General features: G+C 60.9%; 1 protein-coding gene across 3 annotated transcripts in view; it reads right to left on the minus strand.

Moving 5' to 3' along the window:
• Positions 1–19,979, minus strand: part of Crispld2 (cysteine rich secretory protein LCCL domain containing 2) — a 52,468-nt gene extending 32,489 nt beyond the window's left edge. The window contains exons 1-3 of one of the 3 annotated variants that reach the window (XM_047528185.1): positions 19,858–19,979; positions 5,036–5,337; positions 954–1,072 (exon numbers count right to left, since the gene is read on the minus strand). In XM_047528185.1, coding sequence (XP_047384141.1) covers positions 954–1,072; positions 5,036–5,275 — 359 coding nt within the window. In that variant the 5' untranslated portion in view covers positions 5,276–5,337; positions 19,858–19,979. Of the gene's footprint in view, positions 1–953; positions 1,073–5,035; positions 5,338–10,399; positions 10,693–15,980; positions 16,061–19,857 lie in introns of those variants that run through there. The other 2 variants (XM_047528187.1, XM_047528186.1) reach the window with 2 other exon arrangements.
• Positions 19,980–20,901: the final 922 nt, after the last annotated feature.

The following is a 20,901-nucleotide window of genomic DNA, read 5'->3' on the forward strand; positions in this document are numbered from 1 at the left end:
CACTTCACGAGGGGCCCTGGCCACGCGGAGCGGACAGCACCCACCCTGCTTATGGAAAGGGGAGAGTGGCACTGCGGGAGAAGATCCAGGGCGGGTGGAAGGAGTCCAGGGGCGTCCCAGGGCTAGGCAGACAGGAAGGGCGGAGGTGCGGGCAGGCAGTGAGGCACCTCGGAAAGGGCAGGCACTCCACGCCCAGCCCGCCAGGCCCGGCAGGCCGGCAGCCCCTGAGGCTCAGGGCCCTGTAAAGAGCTGAGACGGCCCCTCTGAGTCCTGGTCCACTCTCAGCCTGGGCTTGGCTCCTTGAGCTTGAATCCCCTTGGCCAATTACTCCAAAGTGTTTGACACTAAGCCTCGGTTTCCCCACGAGATGCTCCCTCTCTCTGCCTCCCTCTGTACCTCTCCCCCTCTCCCCCTCTCCCTCTCTCTCTCCCTCCCTCTGTCCCTCTCCCTCCCTCTCCCTCCCTCTGTCCCTCTCCCCCCCTCTCTCTCCCTCTTTCTCTCCCTCCCTCTGTCCCTCTCCCTCCCTCTCTCCCTCCCTCTGTCCCTCTCCCTCCCTCTCTCCCTCCCTCTGTCCCTCTCCCTCTCCCTCTCTCCCTCTCTCTGTCCCTCTCCCTCTCTCCCTCCCTCTCCCTCTCTCTCTCCCTCTCTCTCTTCCTCCCTCTCTCCCTCTCTCCCTATCCCCTCCTAATCTCTCCCTCCCTCTCTCTATCCCTCTTCCTGCCTCTCTCTCCTTCCCTCTCTCCCCCTCCCTCTCTCCCCCTCCCTCTCTCTCCCTCCCTCTCCCTCTCTCCCTCCCTCTGTCCCTCTCCCCCTCTCTCCCTCTCTCTATCCCCCCCACCTCAATGGGCTGAATTCAACAACAGACAGAAGTGCCAAGCCTACAGGGGTAGGTGCCTGCCATGGTGGCAGCTAGGCAGGGGGACCGTGGCAGCCAGGGGACCCCCAGCACTTACCTGCCCCAGTGCACGGCCAGGTTCTGTCCCATGGACACCAGCAAATTGGTGGGGCCATGCTCCCAGAGGCACTCCTGGGCCCAGGCTGCCGCCGAGCGCTCCAGCTCCTCATCCCAGGTCTGTGGGGGAGAGGGACAGGCACCGGTCAGGACCAGGGGAGGGGACCCACCAGACTGGCCAGCCGTGTGCAGGTGCACCTGGCCTCGGGCTGCGTCCGCATCCCTCTTGTCTGCTGGCTGAGGACTTGGACCTGATCCTCTAATTACCACCTGCCAGGGTCCCACAGGGTCAGAGCCAGGAGCCCGCTCTCTCCACACACGCTGTGGTGCGTTGGCCACGGTGAACGCGTGAGGCTCTCCGTGGCCCAGGAGTAGGAATCATACGTCACGCGTATGGCGCGGGCCGTGGTTCTGGACGTGGCCCTGTCGAGACCGCACCCCACCCTCTGGCTTCCCACCTGTAACTCAGGCACCCTGGTACCAGGGAGATGAGGTGGGAGGTGCCCAGGGATGGGCGTGGCCGCAGGCACAGAAGAGCCATCGGGGCTCCTGGGAGTTTAGTCTCAGCGGCCCCAGGGAACCTGGGATCAGAAGCACCGATCACTGGGTACACGGGTGGGACGGGAAGGGAGCGCCGGGGCGCCTCGGGTGCCCGCACACGACGCACGCGTGGGGAGGGCCGATGGTGCAGGCGAGGCAGGGGTTCAGCACCGTCCAACAGAAGCTCAGCCAGGAGGGGCTTCTGCACCGTCCTGCCCGGCCTCCAGCACGGCCGGCTGAACAGGGGCCTGGCTGGCGTATGGGCCAAGGCACCCGCACACGGGCGGGGCAGGCCCCGGGCTGTGGGGCACACAGGGCGCCCTGGGAGAGCGGGTCGCAGCCAGGCCAATGCCCTTCCCTCCTGCAGAGAGCAGATGCCAGTCCCCCGGGCAGACACCGGGCTCTGGGGAGGCAGCGGCCCTGGCACGCAGCAGGGGCTCACCCGAGGCCGTCGTGGCAGGACCCAGGCCTGTGAAGCCGGCTTTGGGACCCCAGGGCCCCCGGCTGTGAAGCTGCTGGCCACAGTGGCACATCCAGCTCCCTCCCGGCCTGCCCTGCCTGCCCTGCCTGCCCTGCCTGCCCTGTTGGCCAAGATAAGCAGGACGGTCCCACATCTGGGGGCAGAGCCTCCCCAGGACAGATGGTGCTGGCTCCCTGGGCCACACCCCTCGCCCCGCCTCCCACCAGAGTGGACAGTGGGGAACCTGAGGCTCGCCTCCGGGTGACCGCACCCCGACCTCAGTGTCCACAAAGCCTGAGCTGCTTTCTGCCCAGACCGCCCAGCACCACAGAAGCCCCGGGGCCTGCGCCCCGACACGGCTGGAGGTGAGGCAGTGGGCACCCCCGGGAGCCCCTGGGCCAGCGGGGGCAGGCCTGTGGCAGGGACGCAGGGCCTCCCACGGCCGGAGCGTGTGCAGCTTCCTCGGAGCCCCGGGCCCTGATCCCAGCAGGACTCCTGCCGAGCTCTCACGCCAGGTCCTCCGACGCTGTCCTCCAGGTTCATGGGCACCCCCGACAAGCCCTGCCCCGCGTGCAGTCTCCACTCTGCTCCAGGCGAGCCCAGACTGAGACGCCTGGCACCGGGGCGGGGGCGTGGGCTGCTGCCTGCAGGGTGCCTGGCTCTGAAGCCCTCGCCTTGCCGCAGAAACAGGTCCTGGTGGCCCTGCCCTCGCGCCGAGGAGGAGCGGGTGGAAGGACGCTCCAGCAGCACTGGCCCTGGACAACGGTGCTCCAGGGCCCTGAGGGGTCCTCTCAGACGGTCTCTCTACATGGAACCGTCCCCACGGACACAGCGGGCCCTGCCCACCCCACCCGAGAGGATCGGCTCCTGGAGGTGCCGATGGGCCCGGCACTGAGGACGGCGGGTGTTCACAGGGGACCCCGGGGTGTCCTTCCAACTCCTGTGAGGAAGGTGTGGGCCTCTGGACGCACGCGTCCCACCCGGGCCTCCACTGCAGCTCAGGAGAGGGGTGCGCCCACCTGACCCGAGGGCCTCCATAGCACGGTCATCAGGCGGGGCAGCGACGGTTCTGAAGACACTGATGAGACGCGGCTCCCGCGACAGAGCCGTCATGGGAGGCTGTGGGCCCTTTTGAAGACTGTACCTGTGCACACGTCTTCCAGCGCCCCTCAAAGACACCCCAGAAAGCGGTTCTGGAAAACCAGCCAGGAGTGAAGCTTGCACACTGGAGCTGAGGGACAGACAGCCATGTCACCCCAGCTCATGACCTGGGTTGTTTGTTACCCCTGGCAAAGGACAGGGTCAATGGAAGCAGGTTGCAGGACAAGGAAATGCGCAGGGAGGCTGAGACAGCTGACCAAAGTCACACAGCAGAGCTGGGACCCAAACCCAGCAGGCTGGCTCCAGGCTGAGGCTCCCACCTGCAGTCACCATGCCCAGCTGGTTCCATCCAACCAGAGTCTATACTCAACTGAATCTGCCACAATTTTACGTATTTTTAACCTAAAGCAGCTCGCACAGGCTGCCAGGTGCATGGGTATTTTGAAAGAGTGCCCACCTCTCCCCCCAAAGCAGCTTGACCCTTTAGAATGAATGGCTGCCCAATTTTCCTGAAGGGAAAAAAGTTCCCTACACATTCCCTAACTCGGCCTTCTTCCCTGGGCCCCGACCGTTCAGATGTGAGACCGCCAGGCAGCAGGCACCTGCTGGTCTCCGAGCACCAGGCCACCGCGGTCAGAGCAAAGGGAAGGTGGCAGCCGAGTCCAGGGGAAGGAGGGCAGCGGCCTGTGACGGAGGGCAGAGGGTCCCAGAGGGAGGCACAGCAGGGCGTGGGGACAGTGCCCGGGGAACACCTGCTGGGGCCCCCGGGACGGTGGGCCGAGGCAGTGCGAGAAGTCAGTCTCCACGGCAGACAAGCGCTCCTTCTAGAAGGAAGCACATGGGCTCCCTCCAGGACGCGAGGGCCAAGGAGGCCCGGGCAGGAGAGAGGCAGGAAGCAGGTTCCCAGGGCAGGATTCAGGAGGGCAGGGGATGGGAGGCGGTGAACCCCCTCAGGCCGACAGCGAGGATGTGCAGGGCTGCGGGTGCTGGAGGAGGACGGAGAGCGCTCTGAGGACAGCGGGCGGGGCCTGTGCTGGCATCAGCTGGACCGGGTTCGATCCTGGCTCTGCTGCTGGCCGGCCGCAGCCACGGCCTCTGCCTCCTGACCCGGAGACGGGAGCGGCAGCAGACCCCACGCTCCGGGCTGAGCGCATCAGCAGCATCGTAAGAATCGGGGTGTCGGGGGAAAACAACTTCGGGGGCAGGTGTTCAGAGTGCTCTCTGGGGTCCACTAGGCCTGACTGCCCAACGTGGTGGTGGCCGGCTGCTTGAATTAAAAACTGAGTTCCTCCGTCAGGCTGGCGACACGTCAAGGGCTCAAAAGCCACACGTGGACAGAGCTGCCCACTGTGAAGGGTGGTCTGCTGGGCAACTTGCCTTGGACCAGAGGTCGCGCAAGTGGAAACTTCCAGCGGCCCGGAGTCGCGAGTGCAGGCGGGGCTGGACACCAAGACCCTGGGGGGCAGGTGCCCCGCCCACTCCCAACGTGGGATTCTCCAGTTCCCACGGGACCCTCCACGGCCCCCTCCTGCCATTGCGTTAGCGGCAGACGCCCGTTTCCCACGGACTCAGCCACGCTTCACTACCAGACATGAGCCAGCAGGACAGAGGGAAACCAGGCGGGCGCATCGCCCCAGGGTGCTGTCACGGTCCTCGCAGTTGACTGTCGCGGGAGCGTGAGTGGGACTCTCAAAGTGTAAGGAGCTGTGAAGGCCACGCAGCTCGAGGGTGGCAGAGTGGGGACTGGGATCCCTAGTGCCCAGGCCTGTCCTCCCCGGCTGCCCCAGGAAGCCTGGCGGAAGGGCTCTGGGCTGGGCCTTGAAGAGGAGTCCTGGGAGCAGGCAGCCAGAGTGCCAAGGACAGAGCCAGAGGCTCTCTCGCCAAGGAAACCCGGGGCCTGCCCCTTCCTGCCCCTGGTGGACACGCCAGGCAGCCAGGCCTCCCACTCCGGCGCCACCTCTGCGGCTGGAGCCGACGCTCACCATGTACTCCATGTTGGAGGCCGGCGGGTACACCTGGCCCCGCAGTTTGTTGTGAAGCATGAGGATCTCCTCTCGGTCCGTCCTGGGGATGGCCCTCCGGACGCGGGAGTGAGGCTCCGTCTGCTGGTATTTGCTGAGCAGCTTCTCCAGGTGCGTGACGTTGGGCAGGAAAAAGGCTTGGGCTCCGCAGACCAGCAGAGCCAGCCCCAGGGATACGGTGCCGCTCGGGACACAGCTCATGGCTCCACACCTGCAGGAGCAACTGTTCTGGCTCTGGAGACACAGCTGGGTGCTCAGGGGCTCTGGAAGGAAGAAGAAGGCACGGACGGGAAGGCAGTGAGGGCTGAGTCCGTCACAGGGCTGGCTTGGCAGCGAGGGGGCGGGCACCAGCCGTTCCTGCTGGCAGACATGGACGCCGAGGCTCACGGAGGTGACCAGCCTGCCTGCTGATAGGCAGTGGTGGAGCTGGGACCCAAGTCCAGGGCTTCTGGCAAGAAGAGCCACCTGGACTCCAAACAGGAGACCCTGGAGCTGCGCCCGTGGACTCCATTCTCCCGTCACCACACCTTCTGACTCAGAGTCAGCATTTTTATCCATTTAGGACTCACAGGGGTCATGGCGAGAATCAAGTTCTGTCTCCTGCCCCCAGGCAGCTGTAGACATTTTCTACCACCAAAGGATTTGCTGGGAGGCAACATCACCAGCAAAACCCGAGTGAAATAGCCTCAGTTTAGCACAGAGGTTGGTGGACCTCAGAAGGCCCCTTACTGCCCTGGGGTCCTGTCATTGCTGCCCTCCCGCCGGCACCAACATGGCTTCGTCACACACTATGACAGTTGCCCCAAGTCCAGCAAGAACTCGGTGCCTGCTGCAAAGTGACCTTTACCAGCTGACTTGTTCCTCAGGGAAACTAGAAGTGGAGAGATGGAGACCACCAAGGGAGGGCTCTACACCCCACTTGTCCTTGTCCCTGCAAGGAAACCCATGGCTATGGTTCCAATGTCCCCCCTCCAAAGTCCATGTGTTGGAAACCCTATCCCCAAATTTGCAAATGGGTGGCATTTGGAGGTGGAGCTTAGGAGTTGATAAGATCATGAGGGTGGCCCCCTTGATGGCATTAGTGGCTTTACAAGAAGCTGCTCTTCTCTGTCTTACCAGGAGATGTTCTCCGCCATGTCCTGATGCAGCTTAGGCCCTCACCAGACTCCACACCATGCTGTTGGACTTCCAGCCTCCAGAACCATTAGTCAAGTCAACTTCCAACCTTTATGAATGAGCTGGCCTTGGGCATTCAGTCAGAGCAACAGAAGACGGACAAGATACCCTCCAACAACCAGGAAGGCGGCCTCCCTCCTCCAGCCCCTGTCTGACAGCAAACCTGTCACTGGTTGCTAAGTTAGTGGTCCATGTGCCTAACTAATCAACCGTCACGTCAGTCATGCCACGTCCAGACGGACCTGGGTTGACCTGCCAGATCCCCTGGCCAGACCTCTGCAGTTGATAAGGCAAGAGCGGGGCTGAGAGGACAGGAAGCAGCCACTGCCCAGGCACCCGGAACTTTCTGGTCCTGCTGTGGAGCTGCACTTCCCTAGATGCTCCTAGAAGCCCAGTCCTGACATTTGTTGAGGATCCCCCAGGCCACTCGGCTGGGATGTGCCCCCTCAGAGTTCCAGAGGACCCACTACTTATTAATGTCACCGAGCAAGTCCTTAGGTTTTACTACCCCAGTCTCACACATTGTCGCTTTCGACGAGGTCAGAAAGCTGTAGAAGTTTGGCAGTGCCGTTTGGTTCTTTCAGGAAACCCATCATAAGCATCTATCCAGGTTGGTGGCTTAATGTCACTTCCAAGCACTGTGACAACCCAGGAGGCTCATCTATTATGACCCACTTTACAGATGAGAAAGCAGAGGCTTAGGGTGGCAGCAAGACCAGCCCAAGCCCACCCTCATCAGCCCTCAGGAAGCAAGGTTCTGAAGACCTGGAACTTTCCGGCAAGCTCCCTTGGCCCCATCTCCCAGCAGCCAGGGAGCTCACCTCCACGAAGGATCATAACCCTGGACCTCCTGGATTCTAGGGGATGTTTGGTCCTGACCCAGGAGGCAAGAGAGGACTTGACTGAGCTCTACTCCCAAGGGAGCCCGTGGCCACCGGGCCTGCACTGAGCACTCGTGTGGGGCCTGAAGAGGAAGAAGACATGGTCCCTGGCCACAGGGGGCTCCAGGTTGGGCTGGGGAGGGGAGCAAGATGGGCATCCCAGGACCTGAGCCGTTGGCATGGAGGCACAGAGGGTGCCAGGGAGCTGTGGGAATGCTGCCGTTCCCATCTTCAGCCTGGAAGCCCTCCAGGGCCCTGACGGAGCCTCGTCCCAGGCAAAAATAGCCAGCGCGCCCAGGGAGAGGCTTGGCCGCTCTGGTGCTGGACGTGGCTGCCCTCCTCCTCCAGAGGCCACCTCCCTGGGGCAGAGCCAGGACGGGTGGGGAGGCCCTCTGCTGGCTTGCCTGCTGGGAATCCGAGCCGGCCTGCGGGAGTTCTGGAGTCCCCGGCATCTCTGGGGTTGGTCACATGACCATATATGCTCATTTCCAACTGCAGGCCAGCAACAGCGCAGACCCAGGAAGGAACACTGACGCTTGGTCAGGAGGTGGGAGGGGGAGCTGGCGTCACGGGGAGTCCACCCGAGTCACACAACGCGCGACCTGCTCTGCTCCGTGCTCCAGGGCTGAGGTGCAGGGCCCCAAAGGCACAAGCATAAAGCCTCATGTCTGCCCACCAGAGGAAAACCTGGGTCTGATTTCAGTAGGCACAACTCTGGGGCTGTTGGCAGGGGGAATGGGGAGGGGGGGCGACGGTACGGTGGAGTAATATGCACCCAGCAAAGGAATGACTCAGACTACTTCTTGGCATTAATAAAGAGAAAATGCAACAGGGAGTTGACTAAGCACGTGGTGGAACATCAGGCATTTGTGTGGATTTTAAAACAGGTGGCTGGGCATGTAGCTCGGTGGCGGAGTGCTCACCTAGCATGCAGGAGGGCCTGGGTTCAAGCCCTAGCATGCAATAAAACAAAAGCCCCAGTCTGCACGTGCATACAGGCATACACTCGCGTGTGTGATTCAGGGACATACGTGCACGGGCACGTCTGAATGTGCACGTATACGGTGTGTGTGAGAACCAGGACCATGTTCGTGGTGGGGGTGACTTCCGGGTAGAAGAAAGGAACAGGGGAGTAATATGAAAGGCTCCTCTTTACCTTTAACATAAATTTCTATTTTTCAAATCTCAGGCAAATCTGGCAAAACGCCAATGCCTGTTGGAGCGCGGGGAGTGACCGAGGGGGCTGTGCTGCACCATGGTGCGCCCAGGGCCTGGCCCCGGGGGTGGCCCTTCTGTCCTCTGTGCTTGCCCATTTCTCTTGGTTTAAAGTCATCACTTAACAAAATGAAGCAAAATGCCAAGGCCTGAAACATGACCACCGGTGCTTCCAGACGCTTCCTCCCGCACACCTGGACAGCGCCGGCCTGGTGAAAGCCTTCCCAACCACCCCTTCCCTCAGAAGCGGCCGGGACTTCCCTGGCCCACAGGCCACCTCCTCGAGGTTCCAAAGGAGTTCTGAAGTCTGGGGTGGAGCCCGGGAGATGGCGGCCACCAGACACCGCAGCCCCCGCTGCAGAAGAGGAGAGACGAGCAGAAGGGATGGAGGTCTCTCCAGGTCCTTCCCGGGCCTCCTGCCGGGCACTGGCCTGGGCATGACCCAGCCTTGGTCGAGGCACTCAGGGCACTGAGCAGGTGACATGCCAGTACTACGGGGTCTGAGAGCAGCCTGGCCTGGCCAGACGCCCAATCCGTGCTGGGGAGGGGACAAGGTCCAGATCTGGATGGCTCCTGGGTTTCAGCTGCAGGGAGCAACTGCAGATTTAAGCAGAAAGTAAGGACAACAGGGCCAGTGTCCATTCGTGTCTCCACCACAGAGCCCAGGGCTGCGCTTGGCATGTGGGAAACCAGCAAACGTTCACGGGCTCAAGGACGTCCCCCCAAATCCCTGTGCTAAAGTTCTAACCCCAGGGCTCAGAATGTGACTATATTTGGAGATGAAGCCTTTAAAGAGGCTATCAAGTTAAAGTGTCCGTAGGGTGGGCCTAATCCAAGCCAGCTGGAGAGGACACAGCCACAGGCAGAGGGACAGCCCTGCCAGGACACAGGGAGACCACACCGTCTGCAAGCCAGAAGAGGACTCAGGAGGACCCAGCCTGCCCACACCTTGATCCTGGACTTGGGGCTTCCAGATCGGGAGGAAATGAAGGCCTGCTGCTCTGTGGTGAGCGGCCACCCAGCCCAGCAGGCTAGGACACAGCAGGTGATGAAGGGCGAGCAAGGCTGGGGTCCCAGCAGCCTCCGTCGCTGATGGAGAGGTGGGAGAGAACAGAGAAGTTTAGAGGCTGAGATGAGATCCCAGCGGAAGCCGTCAGTCAGAGCAACAGGTGCATGGGCGAGGGTGCAGTCCACGGGACACTGCTGGCCATTCAGCCCTGCTGCCCAAACAGCTCAACTGGAACTGGGCAGAAGCTCTTCTGCCATTTTCCTAGATGCAATTGAAAAGTAGCAACTTTTCCCAAAGGAGACTGACCTGCCACGGCTGCCTGCTGATGTCAGGCACGTACTCCTGCCAGGGAGCCTCAGGCCAAAGGGCTCTGCGGGGGACACCCACCCCCACCAGTCCACATCACGTCCCCTCTAGATCGCCCAGGCTTTGGCTCCGAGCCTCCTGTTCCACACAGGTGGAGGCCAAGCCCGCAGATGTAAGAAGCAGCCCAGGGTCACCCAACCAGCAGACGGAACCTGGGAGGGCATCAGGCAGCTCTGCCCAACCTCCAGGTCCATGCGTGCCCTCCACTCAGCACCCTCCTGCTCTCCCAGGAGGGCTTCCCTGCCACCTGAAAATCCCAAGTCCCCTCCACAAACAAAACTGCCTCTTGGGAAGACGGCTGGGCTCTGTGGAGCGGAGACATTGCATCCTGGGTCAGATGACCCATGAGGAGCTACCCGCAGGCCACCTCCAGGGAGGGGGGGTCTTCAGATCAGGGTGGCACTGCGCCAGAAACATCCCTCACCAGTGCAGGGCACCCGTCAGCCCCCTCTGCCAAGCACCTTTGACTATGTGCTCAACTGACCTCTGACCCTGGCTGTCCAGCTGCTGCGCCCCAGCCACTCTCCCAACATCTGGAGTCGCTCACCTTGAGCGGCTGTGCCCAGCTCGGCTAAGGTCCGGCGCTGAGGAGGCCTGCGCTCCTCAGGCCCCACCCCAGGCACGGCCAAACCAAACACCATTTCCAGAGAAGCCTCGACCTGTCCCCCTGTGGCTTACCAGTAATTGGACGTGTCCACCGTGGACTACGGCACAATACCGCCGCCGGGCTCTCCGGGAGATTTTGTTCTCCGTTGCTGGAATTGCAAAACTGAGCCTATCAGATCACAAATATGCTGACTGCTCTGAGATCCTGCAAGAACACGCCAGACGCTCGGACTCACCGGGGGCGGCAAAGCTTTCCAACCCCAGGGTCAGTGGTCAGAGCAGGCTGGCAGATGAGAACTGCAGCGGTCCTGGGCGTGGCTTCCACACACACACGGTGGCCCTCTGGGGAAGCAGCCCCACTTCACAGCAAGTGAAACCGAGTGCGGCAGAGGCCAGCTGGTATTGGTGGAGCTGAGCGGCCAGTTCAAGATGGGACCACCACCCACGCTTTCCAGAACCTGGGGTACTTTCCACACACCTCTGCCATGACTACAGCCCCCACCCTATCCTCCACAGCCCAGCCGAGGCTTTGTGGACACTCGGGGCCAGAGAGGCAGAGGGAGCAGCCTCGCGTCACTGCCCGGGCTGCGCAGGCCATGTGTTTGGAAGAGTCTGCCAGAAAGATGGATCTGAGGACTAGGGCTGCCAGCCGGCTCTGCGCCTGCACATGCTGTTCCCACAGCCCAGCCCGTGACCCCGGCCCGCCCCCGGGCCCAGGCCGGGCAGATTAACTCCTGCTCCTCACTGGCCAGCTCCAGAGAGCCGCTTCCTGGAAGCCTCCTGGGGCTTAATCATGCCGCAGACCCGTGGGCTGTGATCACCAGTCGCCAGTGCCTGACAAGCCGCTGTCGGGTAAATATTTATGGACTGAATGTGCCCCCTCCTCCTGGCGAGATCAGAGGGCCATATAAGGACTTCGTGTGACTTCGGCTTCCTCACTGACCACAGCTTGGGCTCAAGGGGAGAGAGCTGAGCTTGGTTCTTTTCACCACCTGCCACCAGCTCCGTGGCCCTGGATGCAGCCTCAGCCTCTCTGGGCCCAGTTTCCACATGGGTAAGGTGGAGGGCCCCATCCTCAGCCCGAGGTGCAGTAATGGGACCCGCAGCCCAGGGCAATTCTCTCAGCTACTATTTCACCTTTGCCTTAACAAAATTCAGTCGTTAAATATCCTATTAAATGGCAAATGCTGGGGAGAAACTGAAAAAACCTCCACCAAATCGGAAACAGACTGGGGCTGGGGCCGAGCTCTGAGCACTGGCCACGCCCTTCCAGCTCCCTGAGGAGTTCCAGGCCGCTCACGGCCTGGAGGAGCCAGGTCCACCCCTGGCCAGGAGCCTCTGCCAATGACCCAGGTCGGACGCCAAGCCTGGTTCAGGCTGGAAGTGTCCACCCATGGGTTCTGGTGCTCGCGGCCTGCGGCTGTGCCCGCCCCACGCTGAACCTCCCCAGCTAGACTAGCGGCTCCCCACGGAGGAACCCGTCGTGTGAATGATCCACTCAAAAAACGGAAACACTGACTGTGGTGAGAGCCACTTCCCTCGGCGTGAACGCCGCCATCCAGCACGAAACCACCAAACACGGTGTTTCCGGAAAGGGCCCTGCAACCACTCACCATTGTGGAGGGACAGGCTGATAGCCTCAGGGCTGGGGTAACGGCACAACGTAGTGGAACCCCGAAATACATTCCGAGCACTCATTGCCTTTATTTTAAATGACTTATTTGACACCAAGCTGATGTGATCTGACAGTCCACCGTGCTGTGTTCCGCCGGGCTTGCTCATGCCAGGCAAGCATTCTGCCAGGGGGCTGCACCCAGTCCCCAGCTGGAATCTAAGAGCATCAGCCTTGGGAGCCAGGATGAGCCGGGTGGGCGGGTTCCCCACCCCGACGGGCGAGTCTTGCTCCCCTTGATCCCCCAACGAGCGTGTGACCAGTTGGGAGCCAGCCAGCCCCTGGCGAGGGGCCTCCTCTCCACACATGGGCAGGGCCACGGCCATGATGAACTGTCCCACTGATGAGGAAACCGAGGCTCTAAAAGAGAAGAGGCCTGCTCAGGCTCAGCGGAAGCCTGCGGGCGTGCCCATCTGCTCCTGGGCCTCCCAGCAGCCATGGCCTGGTCATCCGCGAGGAGGCTCCCACACGTCAGGGCACTCCTGACCTGCTGGCACATCAGTGCGACTCACTCCGCGACGGCGGCTGACCCTGAAGGCTCTGGTCCTTCTCAGAGCTAATCAAAGAGAACTCAAACACCCGAGCAGGAGGCCAAGGACAGATCCAAGTCATAGCCACAAACCGCCCAGAAATCCCAGGAATGAAGCCGCGGCGGGAAGGAGGGACTCCCTCCACCCCAGCGCGTCTTGGGCAGAACGTCCCGTTACAACCGCGGGAGCACCAGACAGCGGGCAAGGCCACCCCTCCTCCACCGGCTTTTCCTAAACCATTCCACAGGAGGGGCCAGACCCGAGAGGGGCAGCGGCTGGCTCCTCCCTGGCCTGCTACTCTGTGCCCCGGGTTCCCCTGAGCCCGGGGCGGCCGGCAGTACACAGTCCGGTGGCCACAGCAGCCCACAAGCACTTGTTTCCCCAGACCCCTCTGCAAAGTCACATCCTCTGGGACTCGGGAAGAGTGCATCAGGTGCTCAGCAACTGAGCCCGGTGCTCAAAGCCTGGGCGACACTTTAATACTGTCTGAGAAAACACGTTAACCCCAGACAAAGAGAGGAGCGACATTCAACAATCTACTCTGTGGGGAAAAGACCAGAAAGCCAGGTGTGTTCCCCATAAGCCAGGCAAATACATGAACAACACATTAGGACATTCCTAGAGACCCAGGGCACACTCCCTGCTGATGTGTGGATGCTCCCCTGGAAACAAGGTTCCCAGCAAACCTTGGGGAGAAGGGAGGAGCCCTCCATCTCCAAGGGAAAAGCAATTCCTGGCCCCAGGCTGTGGCATGGACCCTGGTCAGGCTGTGTTGGATTCCAGCCCCTGTGCAGTGCTAAAGGCAGCCCAGAGGGTCTGCCACCCCTTTGGGCCTCCAGGCCCTCCCCACAGGGTAGCTGGGCACAGTGCTCATGAGCGTCCAGCTGTCTCTCTCCCTCTGCCCCCTGGGAATTCGGATCCTGTGCTGTCTCTGCTCCAGGTGACGGGATTGTAGCTCACTGGCTCCCCTGCGTGAGTCACTGGATGGGGCGACCCCGCAGGGCTGAGTCAGGGGCCAGGCTGGGGAATCCCCCTACACTGTCGCAGGTGAAAAGCTAGGACACCCTCAGAAGTCCTGAGACAGGCCCCGGGGACGGCAGGAGACAGTGAGCTGTCACAGGGCTGCTGCGCAGGAAACACTGGGCAGAGCTGGCAGTCATGGCCACTCTGGCTGGGTGGACGGGGTGCCACCAACACCCTAAGGAAAGGGAACCCAGCAGCAGAACTGCCGGGGGTGCTCATGGTTGACTGCAGACTAAGCACAGAGCTAGCGGCTCAGGAGAGAAAGGGGGTCGCAGGCGGCGGGCTGGGTGTGGCAGGCTTCAGAGGCCACCGAGTCTCAATTTTATGCTACGTGCAAAGAGGGCCTCGAAGGGAGGGAAGCCAGATGGGCCTGGGTCTGACTACTCTTTGAAGGCCCCTCCGCCAAGTGACAACCCAGAAAACCTCAGAGACCCTGCTGAGCAGAGGAAGCCTGACACCAGCGATCAAACACGCAGCGTCCACATATGCCAAGTTCAAAGCCAGGCAAAACCGGCCTCGCCATTACAAGTCCAGAAAGGCTTGCCCTGGGGTGCGGGACCCTGGGAGGGCCTGGGGCCTCTGAGGACTGGTCTCTCTGCAGCTTCATCGTTCAGAAAGTTCACCCAACGTCACGAGTGACTGCGTGCTTTTCTCCAGCATGTTAAACCTCAATAAAAAGTTGTCTTATAGAAGTCTGAAACGCTCAGACTCGGCTTAGAGAAGGGGTGCCACGAGCGTGAGTGGCCGTGGGCAGGTGGCCACCGGCTTGCCCTCCAGGGCTCCCAACTGAGACAGGTCCCTGGCCTGCCCCAGGCAGCCCTTCAAAGTGAACTGCGGAGGGAGGAGCCCAGATAAAGGCCTCAGAGCGGCCGGGGCTCCCGCGTGGCCAGCTCCGACTGCCCACAGAGGCCCGGTTCATCCCCAGTCTGAGAGGGCACTTTGTCCCGGCGGCCAAGGCCCTGCTGAGAATATCTGCCGCGTCCGGCAGCCAGGCCTCGAAGATCCCAGAATAAACGGTGTTTTCAGCGGCCGTGTGCGCCGGAGAACAGACCGGCTGTGTTGGGAGCTGGCGGGGACGGAGGAGGGTGGCAGCGGGTCAGCCTCCTGACAGATGTCTGGGGCCCCGAGGGAGCTCCCGTTCTTGCAGGGCTGGTTTTAGGGGTGCAGGCTGCCAGGCACACGTGCTCTGGAGGAAGCTGCGGGGACCCTCAGGACGCCTGCTGGGGCCCAGAGCGTCAGGACTCCAGCCCTGCACGCGGGGGACACCAGCTGGCGCCTTCGGGAGAGGGCGCCAAGCAGGCCGACAACAGGCTCTTGTGTTTCCCCTCTGGTGCTGGGGTCAACCCGGGGCCTCCCACACGCCGGCTCCCACTCTGCCACTGAGCTGCAGGCTCTCGGGGGCAGCAGTCCCTCAGCCATGAAGCCAGCCACCCCCTGTGGTGAGGCGATTTCTTTCTGGTCACACCGGACGCTGTCACCAGAACCTTCCCCTCGACGTCACCCCCGCCCCGCCCCGCCAGCCTCCACAGCCCTGCTCCGCACCAGGGCCCAGGTTCTCCACTGCCAGCTTTCCAGGACCACAGGCCTCACACCTGACCTGACCAGGAAGTGCTGGTGCCTTGTTGAAACACACCTGCCGCCCCAGATTCCAACGCGGGAGGTCTGAGGGGCTGCGTCTCGCACGCCTTCTGAGGTGCCGCTGCTGCGGCCCAGGAACCCCACTTTGAGAAGCACTTCTCTAGATCACACAGCCCATCTCCTCCTTGACCTCCTCCACCTTGATCCTGGGTTTCAGGAATCCCGATCCTTCCCATCCCCCATTCCCAAGTGTCACCTCCTTCCAAACATCTCCCTGTACTGGCAAATATTTTGTGTTGTTATTTAAGTCAGTTCGCTTCGGGGTTCCAAGAAGTTTGCTTCAAAAAAGGTCACTTTCTCCCCTGCCACTCATGGAGAACCTGGTCCCTGCTGCCTTGAGGGGAGGGCACCAGAACAAAGCCCCCTGTCTCCCCTGGGCGGGCCCCAGGCTCTGCTGCAGAGGGCCAGGCTCGGGCTGGGAAGGGGGTCAGGGCTTGGAGGGCATTAGGTGCAGATGGCCCCACCCAAGGTAAGCCTCCCAGTGAGCAGGAGGGGCCTAGAGGTGGGAAAGAACAGCTCCTGGGTTCCGAGGTTTGTGGCCGGCCTGCGTACGCTCGGTCACCTTGCGGGCCACCGGGGATGGAGCCCCCCGCAGACTTGGTGGAAGTAGCTCTTCCATGTCACTGCCCTGGAGAGCTGCCCCGCTCAGTGGTGCCCACTAGTGATACGGCCCGCACACCGCGGCAGGCCCTTGCCACCTCCAGGTCTTGGCACCACATGGTGCCCACCTGGGGCACTCTGCCAACTCCCCTCCACCCTCTCTCATCTATCCCTGCCCGCAAAACACCACCTCCTGGTTCTAGGAGTCCCTGCACTCAGGTCAGTCCGAGACGCAGCCGTAGCCAGCTCCCGATCCTGGAGAGCCCACGGGCTCTGCCCATCTGCAAGAATCAGGGGCAGGGGCGGTTCCAGCGTCACTCGACTGCAAGCAAAATAGAGGCGTGACTCTTGTTTCTTTTGGAAAGCTGCCATTCTGCACTCAAGATGGGAGACAGTCCAGAAACCAGAATTGGAAATGTGGGATTTCGTAATTCATAATATTTTTTGAGGGCCCAGAAGTTGCAAAATCCTTCACTGGACTCTTTTCTTCTGATCCTGTGGTTTTCATCCAAGCTGATGCAGCACTTGAGACAATCAAAGATGAGTCTCCCTCTGGCTGGACCACGATGTCCCCACAGCCCTGAAAGGGGGTTTGCGAAGAGTGCTGGCAGCGGCCCGCCTGGGTGCCTGGCAACACGTCAGAGAGGACCCTGCCAGGGGCTGCTGAGAGCTGGGTGGGACACAGCCCTGCCCAGCACCAGCCCCGGGCTCTCCCTGCACCGTGGTGAGGGGCCCAAACATTGCAGAACGAGATCGCCAGAGCAGATGCTTCTTCAAGGACCCAGCTTCTCCATGAGCTCTGCAAGTCCCCACGTGGCCCAGCAAAGTCCACTCGAGGTCTACACGCGAGAGCGAGGAAACGTGAGAGCGAGGAAACGTGAGACCACAAAAGCTTGGGCACAGATGTTCACGGAGAAGCTGCTGTGTCACCAAGATGGGGGTGGAGGTGGGGACACAGAGATGGGTCCCAGCCACGCAATGGAATATTTTTCAGCCACAAAAAAGAAGCGACCTTCTGATATAAACTATGAGGTGGACGAACCTCGAGGGCATTTGCTGAGAGCTCCAGACAGCAGACTGGACCCCGGTACCCGCCCCACCTTCGGGACGCGTCCAGAACCAGCCACCCAGAGACGGAGGGGAGGGGCTGCTGCCAGCACAGGGGTCCCCAGGGTACTATGAACACGCCCTGGAACCAGACAGCAGCTAGGGCCAAACAACAACGTGAACGTGTGAAACCACCCAACGGGAAGCCACGAAGTGGTTCAAACGGGAAGCTGGATGTTTACGTGCCTTTGTTGTTGTTGGTACTGGGGTTGAATCTGGATGCTCCACCTCTAAGCCAAGTCCCCAGCTCTTTTTTAGAATTTTATTTTGAGGGGCTGGGGTTGTGGCTCAGTGGTAGAGTGCTTGCCTGGCAAGTGTGAGGCCCTGGGTTCCAGCCTCAGCACCACAAATTAATTAATTAATGAATGAATTAATTAATGTACATTGGGGGGAAAATTTATTTTGAGACACAGTCTCATTAAATTGCTGAGTCTGGCCTCGAACTTGTGATCCTCCTGTCTTAGCCTCCGGAGTAGCCGTGAGTAGCCATGCCTGGCTGCTTATGTGTACTTCGCCATAATAAAATGTTTTTCAAGGAAAAAGAAGAAGCGTGGCTGAGACTGCCAAGGCCCCCCCAAGCTGTCTGCCCCTCTGGAGGAGCGCTTGTTCCATCTGGGACTTGGCGAGGTGCTCCAGGCCCCCAGCCCGCAAAAGTCTGAGCATCTCCTGAGCTCAATGAAGTGAAAAAGTCATGCCTGCTTTGCATTTTCCCTTCTTGACAAGCCCTCAGCCCCTCTGACTGATGCTGGGTTCACACATCTGCGACTGATCAAAAACCAGTGAGTTTGCAAAAAAAAAAAAAAGCCTCCTGAGCTGGGAGTAGCAGACACAGAGGCACCTCCTGCACAGCGAGTCACACTGGTGACAGAAGAGGAACGATCCAGCTCTGAGGCCAAGGTCAGCCTTAGCTACCTGGGAGGTGAGGGGTGAGTGCAGGGACTCCCCTCTCAGCCCAGAGGCAGGACTCTGGGGCCAGCATTGGTCCGGGACCCAGGCAGGGCTCTTGGTGGGCAGAACCAGTGCCTGCTGGCAGAGCCGAGCCCAAACCCAGGTCAGCGGAACACTTCCTGCCCCACCCCTACCCGGCCAGGGACCCAGGTCCCCGGCAATGCTGAGTGCCCATCTGGCACCAGAAGCCTTGTCTCCTGGCAGCCAAGTGGCCTGGCACTGGACAAGCCCCTTCCTCTAGCACCTGGGCAGGGCCCAGTCGGGACAGCCGCTCTCCTCAACCTTGCCTGATTCATCCTGAGCCTCAGTGTGCTCCTTATTAAGTGCCCACCTCACAGAGCGACCAGCAAGATCATTCATGAAAACCCGGCCTGTCTGGTTCACCTAAGCACCAGGTAAGTGCCAGCTGCCAGTGTTAATTATAAACACTGCAATCGCCATCTCCACACTTGCATCCTAGGGGCTACGAAAATCAGAACCTCTCTCTCCACACCTCCTCCTGGGTACCCCATTCAGCTGTTTTATCCTTCAGACAAAACACCTGCGTGAAAGTCAGGTTCAGAGGTGAAGTTAGCAGTGGACAGAGAAGTGTCCTAAGAGGCAGGCCCAGGATTGGGGTGCAGCTCAGTGGTAGAGCACTTGCCTGGCTTCTGCAAGGCCCTGGGTTCCATCCCAGCACCACAAAGGAAAAAGGAGGTAGAGTCAGAGGTCAAGTGTGCAGGGTCTGACACCAGACATATCCCAACCCAGCCGGGGCACCTGGGTAAGCACTTCACTTCGCTGGACCTTTGTTTCCTCAGCTGAGAGCTGGGGACCAAGAAGCCCCCTGCTCAGGTGTGTCAGGAGGGATGTTCATGCAGGCAGAACGTGTGGACAGCCTGTTCTGCTCCTTGCCCAGGTGACAGCTGGGCCAGCAGAACCTGGTCCACACCACACAAAGAGCCCTGGGACAGCCCTCCCAGGTGATCTGGGGCTGGGCATGTCCCCAGTCTCGTTCCCTGATATGGTCAGACTCCAGATCCTAGACAGAAGGACAGGCCCCCATCCTACCAGAGCAAGGAGTCCAAAGTCGCCAAGTGAAAATTCACAGCTCACGCTTGGTGCGGAGTGAGCTGGGCATGTGCACAGCCTCCCAGAGGCTTTGTCAGACTGGCACCTGGGCTCTTGGTTCAAAGGTGCCCAGTTCAGGCTGAACTGCAAGGAGTCGACATCAGCTAAGCCCTTCCTGGCTTGCTCACCAGCCAGCCCTTGGCAAGGAAGGCTCCAGGTCTGTACCACACAAGGGGCTGGTCCTGGCTCTCTGTCTGCGGCAGTCGACTCCCTGGGACCGATTCTCCCCACACAAGGAGTTACACAGATGCCTACTCCAGATGTGTTCCCGACACTGCAGCACCTCTGACATGGCCTCACACCTGGACTCATCCCCCTGAAGCTGTGGAGGCAGAGAGCTGGGTTCCAGCTGTGGCTCTTCCTGGACAACTCACTTCACCTCTCTGACCCTCAGTGCCTCCATCTGAAATATGGGTAGAAGGGCACCTTGCAGGTTTGTTGCAAATGAAACCCAGAGGTGTGGCCCTGTAAATTGCCAGGCAGAAGGCACCTGCGGCTGTGTTGGCCCACCACTCCACACGTGGGAATAACACTTTCCGCTGCCTGCCAGGCCCATGTCCAGGATGCCCACCATGAACGGCGGAGGCCACAAATGGCAGCGAACTGCACCGCAGGCAGAAGAGCATTCCACCTCCAGGGAGCCGGGAGCTGCCACCAGACAGATTGAATCTTGGCTGCTAAGCTTCCTAGCTGTGAGCCCTGGGCAAAGGACTTAGTCGTTGATCCTGTTTCTTGGTCTGTAAAACCTGCCTCAAAAACAGGCTCTGAGATGCAGACGGGCGCAGGGCGCAGCACAGCGCTTGCCCACAGCCTGCGAGGTGGCACTACTCTGGTTACTTCAGCTGCTCCAACATTAGGGGAAGCAGATGCAGCTTGAAAAAAGAAGGGAAAGTGACACTTACCTCCACAGGGCTCCAATCAGCACCTCACTGGCGTCTTCTGCGGCGAGCGGAGGCAGCGCTGGCACAGATGGCTCAGAAGGCTAGCGGCAGGTCGCAGGACTCCGCACTGGCCCAAAGAGGCGAGTGGGTCCCGCTGCCAGCGCGCGTCCTTTTGAAGGCTGTCGGTGAGCCCAGAAGCCACGCCCCCCGAGGACCGGCGGCGCTGATTGGGCTGCGCAGTTCAGGCCCCGCTCCTTCCCCGCCCAGCGGGTGGGCGAGGGCCTGCGGCCAGTTTGCAGTGCCCTTCGTAAGAGGAGAACGCGCGCAGTTTCCGCACCGGGACCATAAAAGTCGTTTTCATTGAGCGCTTACTGTGCGCTCGGCGCGGTGCCAAACACTTTCCGCCAGGGGGTTGCAAATTTAATAAATCCCAGCTCTGTGCAACTCAAGTGGAGAATGAGATTAGGGAAGAGACCTCCCAGAACCGTCGCAAAGGAAATCCGCAGGGGCGTGTGCTCTGCAAACAAGTCCAGAACACACGGGTGCTGGGTTCATTCCCACCTTCCGCACGTGTGTGGAAATCCGCGCCCAAGCTGCCCGGACACACACACTGCCCCCAGTTTGCACATGCATAAACGGAGACTGGGAAATGCCTGGAGGGCGCACTAACGCAGGCGGCTGCAGTTCACCTCCTCATCTCAGAACCTGCTCACCAGTGAGGCGGAAGTTCCCCTTTCACAGATCAAGTAACGGGCTCGGAGAAGAGTGCCCGCGGCTGAAGACTGAAACCTCCGTCTTACCAAGCCGGCCTGTGCAGGGCTAGCCCTCTGCCAACGCAGTCAGAAGAATCACCCCGGAACACACAACCCCAGGTCCTCTGCAGGCAGGTGCAGAAACTCAGCCAGGAGAGCTGAGGGCCCCTGCAGGGTTCCCTCCTCATCACCGGAGCCGAGCCGGCACCCCAAGGAGGAGGCAGCCTGCCCCCCTTGCTTCTAGAAGACCCCAGAACCAGCTCTCCCCTCCCTTGATACCCACCCAGGCCTCCTGTGCCTGGCCCTGTGCCAA

This window comes from Sciurus carolinensis, chromosome 16, assembly GCF_902686445.1.
Source record: "Sciurus carolinensis chromosome 16, mSciCar1.2, whole genome shotgun sequence".
Classification (NCBI taxonomy): domain Eukaryota; kingdom Metazoa; phylum Chordata; class Mammalia; order Rodentia; family Sciuridae; genus Sciurus; species Sciurus carolinensis.